We start from the raw sequence: 12259 nt of genomic DNA on the forward strand, positions 1-12259 counted from the left end.
TTTTGTAGCATTTTTACTTTCGTTGCTTGATATCTTCTAACATAACTACTGCGTATACTTCAACCATGAGTACCATGCTACAACAAATTTCATTGATAAAGTCTTTAATTTGATAGACATGAGCAAGTCATAACTCTACATACTCATCATGTTTATAAAATGGAACATATATGATGTGGCTAAGGCTTTGCCATGTATAAAGGTCAAGTTATCATGTATATCATTCCTCAGGTATCTAGATAACTCCTGAAGAAAAGGGCACTTTTTAGCATGTAGTGGAAAGCATCTTGCCAACACAGACCATATAATCCAGTGAAACTAAGAACTAAGTGTTAAAATTGACTAGGCGCCATGTCATCTCAAGCACATCTATTGTTTGGCAAAATCCAAGATCTAACACAGATATACATGAGCTCTCATTTGTATAAATAGGCCCCAAACCAGTAGTCAATCCATCACTCATATCATTGAGAGCAATCTGAAACTTGCCAACTCAAACACACTAGCTACATCTTAGCAACAATGGCTGCCAAGATATTTTCCCTCCTTTTGCTCCTTGCTCTTTCAGTGAGCGCTACAACTGCGTTTGTTATTCCACAATGCTCACTGGCTCCTACCAATGCTATTTTTTCACAGTTACTTCCACCAGTTTCTGTTGCAGCGTACGAACACCCAGTTGTAAGGGCATATAGGCTGCAGCAGGCGCTCGCGGCGAGCATCTTACAACAACCAATTGCTCAATTGCAACAACAATCCTCAGCTCATCTAATAGTAGAGACCATTGCAGCGCAGCTGCAGCAACAACAGTTCCTACCAGCTCTTAATCAACTAGCTATAGCGAACCCTGCTGCCTACTTGCAACAACAACAACTATTTTCTCTAAATCCATTGGCTGCAACGAATGCCGTTGCTTACCTACAACAACAACAGCTGCAACAGTTCCTACCATCACTCAATCAACTAGCACTGGCAATCCCTGCCGCCTACTTGCAACAACAACAGCTGCTTCCTCTAAACCCATTGGCTGCAGCGAACTCTGTTGCATACCTTCAACAACAACAGCTGCAACAGTTCCTGCCAGCATTCAGTCAACTAGCATTGGCAAACCCTACTGCCTACTTCCAGCAACTACTTCCATTCAACCAACCCGCTGTGGCAAACATCGCTGCCTACCTGCAACAACAACAGCCGCATCTATTTAACCAGTTCACTGTTACAAATGCTGCAGCCTACTACCAGCAACAGCAGCACCTGCCAGTTAACCCAGTGGCTAACCCATTGGCTGCCGCCTTCCTACAGCAGCAACAATGGCTGCCATTCAACCAGATGTCTTTGGTGAACCCTGCCTTCTCATGGCAGCAACCCATCATTGGAGGTGCCATCTTCTAGATTACAAATGAGTTGTACTTGATAACAAAGTTCTCATTTGGGCATGTGCAACTTCCTAATAATAATCAATATTTCGATTGAGTTTTTCCTATGTGTGTTCCTTATTAATTACTTTCTCTATGTTGAAAACATCAAATCATAACTACAAACACATGCTTGACTAATACATAGACAATACCACATTACGGCATCGATCTCAAGATGTGCTAGCTTGGCCTCCCAAATGTTCTCATTTGACAATGTGCGTGGGTGTTCGTAAGACAAATTGATGCGACGACATACATGCATGTAGTTGAGTACTTAGATCTATGGGCATGTTTTTTGAGAAAGTCATAGGCACTGCTTTGACCATTGTATTTCGAATTAGGTACACGTAAAACACAATAGAAGTTCATGAATCAACATGTATATGTGGTTCCAAAGTTGTTATGCGAAGTCATTCCTCTTAATTATTATTTGTAGTAAACATTTGGGGCATATGTTTACTGTGTACATATGCTCATGTGGAGTTTAACAAAACTGAATTTTCTATTTTACGATTTTTCTGTAATTTACTATGTTTTTTTTCAAAAATTTAGCCCAAATAAATAAAAAAAAGACAAAACCTTCATCGCAAAAACTTTATACTAAAGCATATCATATTATATGTTCATTATTGTGTAGATCTACTCACGTGGAGTCCAACATAATTGGATTTTCCATTTTATGATTTTTATGTGATCTACTATAATTTTTCAAAAATTTAGCCAAAATAAATAAAAAACCACTATTTACTGTAGTAAAACCGTCTTTAAAACCACTTCAGGGAGGTAAAAATGTCCAGTTTGAAAAGTTGACGGAGTTGGTTTATCCGGTTTTAGAGTTGAGGGGAAAACGGACTTTCGTGAAAGTTGGGGGAAGAAAAGTAGACTTTTTCCACCCAAGACGTGCTGACATTGCAGAATTCGGATCTTTCTCAACGCAGACTTTTTTTAAAAAAAATAATGGAACAAGGTTCTGGCCGCTAAACTTGTAGGCAGAAAAACAAGTACGAATTGTGACAATTGAAAAAGATAAAGACAATTCAGCACTTGAAAAGAAGGGAATTATAATTCCATCAATAGTTCCATCAAGCATTTATTTATGTTCTATTTTCACCATATTGCTCTGAAGAAAAAAAATAGCTTGTTTTTTTTGTAGTGCAATTTATACAAAGAAGAGATGTAGTATATGTGTATAGAGAGTTGGAGACCACTGCTATTAACAAAAGAATATATATATATATATATATATATATATATATATATATATATATATATATATATATCATGTTGCCACCACATAGCTATGGCCCCCAAAACGTTGGGACGGGCGCTGCATAGTGATACAGGAGCGAAAGATACGTAGACAACATGTGGTGCTGTCCAAGTGGTTTCGTCAGCTCCATCTCCAGCTCCTGCCTTGCCTCTGCCCACTCCTGGTCGACGCTTTCCTGCCATTATTCCTTGGAATCCGAGAAGAGCATGTAATCGTGGATCATGACGCAGCCGTCGTTCTCGATCACGTCGCCGACCCAGGCCCGGAACTCGTCGAACTCGTCGTACGCCACCTGCAAGCAGCCGATGACGGTGCAGATGGTGTCCTTGGCCTCGGCGACCTCCTCCTGCGTGTAGTCCTCCAGCGTAGGCACGCGGTAGTCCTCCTTGTCCTGCGCCATCACCCACCGGAGAAACTCCACCGGCATCTCCGCCATCTTTACCATCGCCACGGCGGCTCCGTCGTCTGTGGCCGCCGCTCCGGCCATCGCGTCAGTAGCTGCCATCCGGCCGCCGCGCCGTGCCCTGCCACCTCTCTCGCTGCCTCTCTACGGCCGCGAGATGCCGATGCTTCTTGGTTTTGGCAAGGAAGAACGTGTACTCAATCTAGCTGTGGCTATGGCTGCTGAAAACTAGCTAGCTTCCTCTCTTTCGATCTGGTTGTGAATCTGGCGACCTGCGTCATCTGATCTGATTATATACTACATCCACATGGTGAGTCGATCGCTTGATTCCGGGTACAACCTATGGAGTCTGTGCTGGAGTCCTTGTTGATCAGGGATTGGACAAGGGCTGGTAGGTAATACACGTTTTATAAACTGTTACAACAAAAACCTAAATAGCTACAAATTTGTAACTGTTCATCAACATGTCATTTCGAGTTGATATAGTCAAAATGTTCAAATTTTGACCCTAGTAAATCAATTGCGCTTTTCTAAATGATACAGGTACATTATATTTCTCAAAGAGGTTCCAAAACATGGTGACTTATTAAACATTTATGAAGACAATTATTTGGCCAAGTGCTTATTTAGAGATATGCCTCTATTTTTCCAAAGACAGATATATCGTGACCTGTTTCTGAAAGTTGTTTATGAGACGGCCCAGCTCTAGAAATTAGTTTTTGGTGCTTTGAGTCGCCTCTAGAAATTCTTTGAATTTTCAAAAGTGGATGATAACAATAACAGCCATCATAACTATGATAACTTATTAAATAATTAATAAAACAGTTATTTGGTACAGTACATAGAAACGATGTTTCAGAGACGCCTCTGTTTTTTCCAGAGACAGTTCTGCCATGAACCATTTCTAAAACTCATTTATGAGATGGTCCACTTTTATAAGTCCATTTTAAGAGATGAGTGGTATTTCGAGCCACCTCTAAAAGGTTAAGGTGGCAGAAAACAATGGCTCCTATAGAAATCAAATTTCTAGAGGTGACTCGCACGGTAAGGTGTGACCCACCGCTAGGAACATATTAGTATAAAAAAGTAATAACTTATCCAAATCAAGTTGTTAATCAAAGTGTATAGATCGAAGAGATCTACAATATTGTAGTTGATAATGTTTTCATTTGAAACCATTACTGCTATTGGGTACGAACACCTAGTTGTGAGGGCCTATAGGCTACATCACAGCAGGCACATGCGGGGAACATTTTGAAACAACCAATTGCCCAATTACAACAGCAATCCGAGGCTCATCATCTAACAGTATAGACCATCACGATGGAGTAGTAGCAATAGTTCATGCCAACGGTCAGTCAACTAGCTAAGATGTTAATGATCGTGTTGTATTTCTTCTTGCTTGGATCTATGCCTTTGAGCTCTATCATTTGTTTTGAACAGGTAGGAGGTTGTCCATGATTGATGAGGATCAGGCCCGATCTTCCGAGAGGTAATAATTGATAAATTCGATTTGTGGAGAACTCGACGTTGGCGATCCGGCTTCAAATCAGCACGATTCGAACCCTGCAACCGTTACACCACTGCTCCGTTGGTTATCAACCAAGCACAACTTGATTGACCTCGCCAAGAAGGCTGTTCCTGCAAGCGAATCGAAGAACACAAGCAAAAAAGTATAAACACGCAATCTGAAATTGCAGATATGAATGACGCGAATATTCAAATGAGGGTTCAAGAACTCGGTTCCAAAGGACTAATCGACACAGTGGAGGAGATCAAGAATGGGGGCCCTGGATCACTGTAAAAGGATTTGTCACCACAGTTACAATGAACGATTCAGTTTCTCGATGGAAAACTAAACTCTAAACAAAACCCAAGTCTAAACAGCAGCGGCTGCATGGAATATAAAGGAGAAGCGACCTAGGGTTGGAGGCGACCAGGGCGAGGCGCCCACAACATGGGCTTAAGGCCCGAATTCGATACATGACCAAGTTGGCCCAAAATAGATGACGTAGCACCTTGTCGTGGACATAAAGATTAATCCACAAAAGATCTAGAGCTGGAGACCAGATCCAAAATGACGGTGTCGTTGTCCCCTTTCCAACGAGTCCAAGATCACCCTGTTTCGATGTCATATGAAGAAGTTATGATCAAAACACCGACGACGTGTTTGCTGAATCCGAGAATGACGTGGTAGCTGAGTTGGAGAAGAATTGCAACTTGGAAAAGACGATAGTGTCAACGTATCCAGCGTAGCGATGTCCTCATCAATGATCCTCTTTATCTGTATATTAAAGGGTTCATTCATATCATAGATGATATAAGAAACAAAAGTGGCATCAAATTTATCGTTCTCCATACTATATGGAAATAAGTTAAGTTCGACTTAAGTGAAAGCTAATTGTACATCTATTTGAATCAAGAGGTAGAGTTCAACATATACACCCTCCGCTCTAGTTTATTACTTGCTCTAGCTTTTTCCTAAGGTAATCTTTTCTACCATTGATATACTTCTTAGAAAAACTAGCAAAAATCTTGAAGATCAAGTTTGTTTCAATGAATTATTTGTGACATGTGTCTTGATAGTGCATTTTTGTTGCCAGAGTTCATTTAGAAAATTTTCAAAGTTAGACAAGCTTGACTTTTGGCAATGCTAAAGTGAACTTTAATTAAGATCAAAGGGATCATGTGGTAATGGCCAAGTATAGTAATGAGCATTCCAATTTTGTATATATAATGGCCAAATATAGAACTATTTCTCTATAGCTGGCTACAGAATATGATATTCTGTAGCCAGGCCGTCCGACTGAGCCATTCACCTGTTCCTGAACCAAAATCTTCCAACTAGCATGCATCTCTCTCCACGATCCCACAATCACGTTGATTTCTCCCCGACACCCCGCGTCTTCTGCTCCCAAACCAAAGCACATCGCCACACCCCTCCCTGCCTTTGCGTCGGATCTGCGCCGCTGCGGGCACGACGCCACCCCGCTCGGCGCGCCGCTGCTCCGGCCAGCCACCTCTCCCCGCCACAGCGGTGCCTTCTCCACCTTCCTGCGGTGGCGGATCCCCACCTTCCCGGCGATGCGGCGGCCCCTCCACCTTCCTGGCAGCCGGTCCTCCACCTCCGCGCGCAGATTGCGTCCCCATGGGTGCGGCGGCTTCGCATCTCCAACCAGGGGCGGATGCCGCTCCCGGCAACGGTATGGCTTACCCTGCCCCTTCCCGAAACCGGCGGCGCGCGGCTTCCCCTCGTGGTCCTGTGGCCATGCGACTCACCCGGCCCCTTGCATATGCCCTCACGGCGGCGCTCATTCATCATGTGGCAGTGGCCCGGCACCTGTCGTATCTTCGGCGGTGACAGTATCTTGAGGTGAGCCCCGCACAAATCCGCATCCCTCGATAAGCATGGAGTCAATTTGCTTTTGGTCTGTACTAGTGTCTCAATGTACAGTTTGATTCATAATTTTCGGACCAGATCGACAACTATTCCAATTGCCGTTCTTTTTTGCAATGATATATTCCATTATAATCCATGGCTTGCTTACTGCTTGTGTTCAGAAAAAGATCCATATCATATCTTTTTATGATAACTTCATCATCTAAAAATATGGTAAATGCATACCTTTTCTAGTGTATTCTACACAACATTATCATAAATATATCTTTGCACCCAAACAAATCATTGCTGTTATAGTAATTTTGCTCGTAGGAATGACATGTGTGCACTATTCAAGGGTTAGTTTCATTCTGTTAATTGAAAGATGCAAGCTAGTTCGTTCATTCTAATTGTGTCATTACTAATGCAGAAAAAAGGTACCTCAGGTTTGGTCAAAGCTGCTCTTTTGAGTGCATTACAAACCACATTCTCGTTTCATCCCCATACAGGCAAGCTGTTACTGTTCATTTTTTTTCAATGTAGTTCTGCTTAGCCTGCGGTACATCTAATTTGCACCTGGCACCATACTTTATTATATTATATGGATATGGATTTTTAGTAATCGAAATTAAACTTCTGCCCAATTCTGCCCACTCTGATGGGAAGTTTCATGCTGCAGAGTTCAAATCTAGTAATTTACTGTTTTTCTTCGAATATTTTAACGCTAAATTATGACTACTATAAGTAACATCTGACACCATTCAGGTTATCAAAAATATTTCCTACTGCACTGACCAGTTACTATAATAATAATAATGAGTTATGGTAATTCTCCCTCCAGATGTCCGCAAAAAAAAAACTTCTTAGTGGCAGTTAGCTAATGATGTTATTCTTACACATGTTTAACAAGAAATCTTTGTAAATTTCTCATATCATTTACAGATGTTCCTTTCATGATGATTTTTTAGGAGATGTGTTCTCCTTGTCTCTTGTTTGTACATTGAGTGAGCAGCTGTGCCATTCTGCCTCTCCCTCGTTTAACCTTTAGCCAATTCCTTTTGGATTGGATTATTGTTTGATTGTACATCCACTTTTTATGCATTTTCCCATTTGGAGTATTAGCCGTGTTGAATGGGAGTGAGTTGGACCATCGTAAATCATATTTAGGAATTACGAAAACCCGTGTGTTTCATTTATTTTTTATTGAGAAATTGTACAGTGGGCTGGTGGCTGTGAGCTTATTTGGTTGAATGGTACTTCTCCTTGGTCAATCATTGTAGCGATAGTGTTAAAAAAACAATGCTCATTTGTTTATTGGTTGGTTTCCAGGCTCAATTTCACTACATAGGACACAGGAGATCAGTTACTAGTTTTTGTTCATACTAAAGATGGAAAAGACCAACAATGATTTTCCTATAACTGGTGATGAAAAGACTGTGTTTCTGGCATTGGAATCAGGCGGCAGGAGATTTCAGCTTGCATGTTGAAATTATATATTTACTGTTTATTGCTGATCTTGCCTTTCTGATGATTTTTTTCTCTCTAACTCTCATTATTCTGAAAATAGCCTCAATTGGCGCTTCTGAATAAATAGCAAATTGTGTTTCTTGTAAATCATATATATACTATATAGTGTATGGAAAAGCAATTGTCCTTTGGGGTCACTATGCCTTCAGTGATTTCCTACACGCTACTACTGTTATATCATACGACATAATTCTTGTAATTTTGTTTCTTGTAAATCATATAGTCAGCAATTGAGGATTAATAACTATTTCCAATGTTTCCAGGATAGCACATTTAGTGTTGAGGAGTGGGAAGCTATCTTGGAACTACTGTCAGTTGTAATCGAGCTGATTTGGAGAAGCGAGATTGTCTCAATTTTTAACTATGTCAGATTCAATTCGAAAGATCTCTTTTCCTGTAACATGTTCCTGATTGTGAATGAAACATTTCTAACAACTACAGAAGTGATTTGGTACCCATTTTGTGATTGTAATTGAGCTATTCTCCTGTACAAAGTGGAGCTAATTGACAATGTTTATTCTCGTAACTATCTCATAGTAAATGAATTCGACATTATAGTAACTAGTTATATTGAAATTAAGGTAACCACGTTCTATGGTAAATTGATCTTGACATTATAGTAACTAGTTAATTGAAATTGCTTGACTCTAAATTATATGGTGACCAAGTATTCTCGTAACCTGACCAAGTATTCTCCCATCCTAATTACCGTTTTGGAACATTTAAAATATCGTAACTATTTTTGTTGTAAGCGTTTTGTGGTAAACTTACCACGTAGCCTTGGGAGTTGGGAGCATGACACCACGTTCAACTTTTTAGGTTCTCGTAAATGCTAGCAAGCACTCTTGTAGGTTCTCAGGTTCACGTAAATGCTACTTTCTGGTTCTCTGTAATACCGCTAGCAGTTTCAAAAAGATATGACCGCTAATTGCTACGCTAATGCCGCTCAGCATCTTTAGTAAATGCGCTCACGAGATCAGGCAATGATTACTCACGTAAATCTGGGCAGAGGATCTGTTGCGTGGTTGAATGACCGGACCGGCCGCAGAGTGACTCAACTGTCTGGCTTGGCTACAAAATAAGGTATTCTACAGCTATATATATATATATATATATATATATATATATATATATATATATATATATATATAATGTGTGTGTATGCATCTGTACAAACTAGGGCATCAAATAGTCACAATCTTGTAGCATTTTTACTTTCGTTGCTTGATAATTTCTAACATAACTACTATGTATACTTCAACCATGAGTACCATGCTACGAATTCATTGATAAAGTCTTTAATTTGACACACATGAGCAAGTCATAACTCTACATACCCATCATGTTTATAAAATGGAACATATATGATGTGGCTAAGGCTTTGCCATGTATAAAGGTGAAGTTATCATGTATATCATTCCACATGTATCTAGATAACTCCATGAGAAAAGGGCACTTTTTAGCATGTAGTGGAAAGCATCTTGCCAACACAGACCATATAATCCAATGAAACTAAGAACTAAGTGTTAAAATTGACTAGGCGCCATGTCATCTCAAGCTCATCTATTGTTTGGCAAAATCCGAGATCTAAACAGATATACATGAGTTCTCATTTGTATAAATTGGCCCCAAACCAGAAGTCAATCCCTCACCCATATCATTGAGAGCAATCTGAAACTTGCCAACTCAAACACACTAGCTACATCTTAGCAACAATGGCTGCCAAGATATTTTCCATCCTTTTGCTCCTTGCTCTTTCAGTGAGCGCTACAACTGCGTTCATTATTCCGCAGTGCTCACTGGCTCCTACCAATGCTATTTCACAGTTACTCCCACCAGTTTCTGTTGCAGCGTACGAACACCCAGTTGTAAGGGCATATAGGCTACAACAGGCACTCACGGCGAGCATATTACAACAACCAATTGCTCAATTGCAACAACAATCCTCAGCTCATCTAATAGTACAGACCATTGCAGCGCAGCTGCAGCAACAACAGTTCCTACAAGCTCTTAATCAACTAGCTATAGCGAACCCTGTCGCCTACTTGCAACAACAGCTATTTCCTCTAAACCCATTGGCTGCAACGAATGCCGTTGCATACCTGCAGCAACAACAGCTGCAACAGTTCCTACCAGCACTCAATCAACTAGCACTAGCAGTCCCTGCCACATACTTGCAACAGCAACAGCTGCTTCCTCTAAACCCATTTGCTACAACGAACTCTGTTGCATACCTTCAACAACAACAGCTGCAACAGCTTTTGCCAGCATTCAGTCAACTAGCATTGGCAAACCCTGCCGCCTACTTCCAGCAACTACTTCCATTCAACCAACCCGCTGTGGCAAACATCGCTGCCTACCTGCAACAACAACAACCGCATCTATTTAACCAGTTCGCTGTTACAAACGCTGCAGCCTACTACCAGCAACAGCAGCGCCTGACAGTTAACCCATTGGCAGTGGCTAACCCATTGGCTGCCGCCTTCCTACAACAACAACAATGGCTGCCATTCAACCAGATGTCTTTGGTGAACCCTGCCTTGTCATTGCAGCAACCCATCTTTGGAGGTGACATCTTCTAAATTACAAATGAGTTGTACTTGATAACAAAGTTCTCATGTGGGCATGTGCAACTTCCCAATAATAATCAATATTTTGATTGAGATTTTTCTGTGTTCCTTATTTATTTTCTCTATTTTGAAAACATCAAATCATAACTACAAACACATGCTTGATTAATACGTAGACAATTCCACATTACATCATCGATCTCAAGATGTGCTAGCTTGGCCTCCTAAATGTTCTCATTTGGCAATGTGCGTGGGTGTTCGTAAGACAGATTGATGCGAGATACATGCATGTAGTTGAGTTCTTAGATCTATGGGCATGTTTTTTAAGAAATTCATAGGCACATATGCTTTGACCATTGTATTTCGAATTAGGTACACGTAAAACACAATAGAAGTTCATGAATCAACATGTATATGTGTGGCCAAAGTTGTTATGCGAAGTCATACCTCTTAATTATTGTTTTAGTAAACATTTGGTGCATATGTTTTTATCTATGTGCAAAATTGTTCAAGACACCATAATAGTATAGACAAACAAGGAAATCATTAGAGTCCCTGAACTTGACTAGGCCAAGGACATTAAATAATCAATTGATCCCTACTATTAACAATTTCAAAGTTTGTAACAACAAAGTATGATACTCTGTCCCAAAAAAATATGATGAACGTGAAGTTTGATATCCCACGAATAAGTTAAAGCAATTTCTCTATGGAGCACCAAACTTGCATGAAATTGGTTGCTCAATACGGTAGCTCACTTTTCTGACCACCTCCATAAATCATTTTGGACCGCCTCCAAAAAAAATTTTGTATTAGTGAGCCGTAGAAATTGCTATATGAGTTGAGACTCAATTTTAGTTGATCTAGCCACCAAAGTGCTTAGTGAAATATTTGGTGATTAGCGTAGGTGCTTTGCCAAGTGCTTGGGTTAATTACACCACCGCTTGCACGCACCATTGTTGTACCTGGCAAGGCTTGTAAGTCATGTGAGACCACACTAACCGCGTTTGTGGTGTTGCCGCCACCATGTATGGAGGAAACAAGGCCCGTGACGTTTCGGCCGGAAGATTGACAGTAAAGACGGCAGGGAGCGGTCTAGGAGAGGCTTGCTAGAAGTCACACCGAAGACCCACTTGTGCATGGGGAAGGCCCGAGGCTATCCACGGAGTTTTCGTCCGGGACCTTGGTCCTTGCGATGGCTCCAACAAGGACTAGGGGAAGCTTGCAGCACTTCTCTATACCTCAGTGAAAATACCAATGTCGTCGACAGGGAGTTTGCATCCCTATCGCCCTTTTGCCTTCCGCATTAATATTGCTACCTTGGTTGTGTGATTTACTTTCCTAGCTTAGTTGATAGGATTGGATCCTAGGTTGTGTAATTCTTTTGTGGTAGATATAGCAACACACACTAATGAACACGAGTTTGTGTGTCCTCTCTCGACTTCTTGGCGAAAGTTGTCCTCAATCTACTTTAGTAGTTGTTCATTCAAAAATCTCATTTCCTATGGAAAATAATTATTAAGTGTACATAAACAATGTTTTACAGATGCCTCTGTTTTTTCAAGAGACAGGCTCCGCTTCTAAAAGGTTGTTTTTGAGATGGTACATCTCTAGAAATAATTAACTATGAAACCTCCTTAATATAAGGTTATAACGGTGGACATGTAGAGGCCATTCTAATATTGGAACTCTCCA

At 40.8% G+C, this 12259-nt stretch overlaps 2 protein-coding genes and 1 long non-coding RNA gene across 3 annotated transcripts; all 3 read left to right on the plus strand.

Moving 5' to 3' along the window:
• Nucleotides 444–1480, plus strand: LOC8066726 (kafirin PSKR2-like). Its single transcript, XM_002449802.2, has one exon. The coding sequence runs from the start codon at nucleotides 523–525 to the stop codon at nucleotides 1387–1389; it is 867 nt and encodes a 288-aa protein (XP_002449847.2). The 5' UTR covers nucleotides 444–522; the 3' UTR covers nucleotides 1390–1480.
• Nucleotides 6983–8235, plus strand: LOC110435389. The gene is made up of 2 exons (XR_002453052.1): nucleotides 6983–7720; nucleotides 7797–8235. It is a non-coding gene; the product is annotated as an uncharacterized LOC110435389 (long non-coding RNA).
• LOC8066727 (22 kDa alpha-zein 14) lies at nucleotides 9625–10661 on the plus strand. Its single transcript, XM_002449803.2, has one exon. The coding sequence runs from the start codon at nucleotides 9710–9712 to the stop codon at nucleotides 10574–10576; it is 867 nt and encodes a 288-aa protein (XP_002449848.1). The 5' UTR covers nucleotides 9625–9709; the 3' UTR covers nucleotides 10577–10661.

This window comes from Sorghum bicolor, chromosome 5 (assembly GCF_000003195.3).
Source record: "Sorghum bicolor cultivar BTx623 chromosome 5, Sorghum_bicolor_NCBIv3, whole genome shotgun sequence".
In the NCBI taxonomy this organism is placed as follows: Eukaryota; Viridiplantae; Streptophyta; class Magnoliopsida; order Poales; family Poaceae; genus Sorghum; species Sorghum bicolor.

What these genes read in the sequence shown, in the direction of transcription:
- LOC8066726 (XM_002449802.2), top strand. Translation starts at nt 523, where the DNA reads ATGGCTGCCAAGATATTTTCCCTCCTTTTGCTCCTTGCTCTTTCAGTG.
- LOC8066727 (XM_002449803.2), top strand. Translation starts at nt 9,710, where the DNA reads ATGGCTGCCAAGATATTTTCCATCCTTTTGCTCCTTGCTCTTTCAGTG.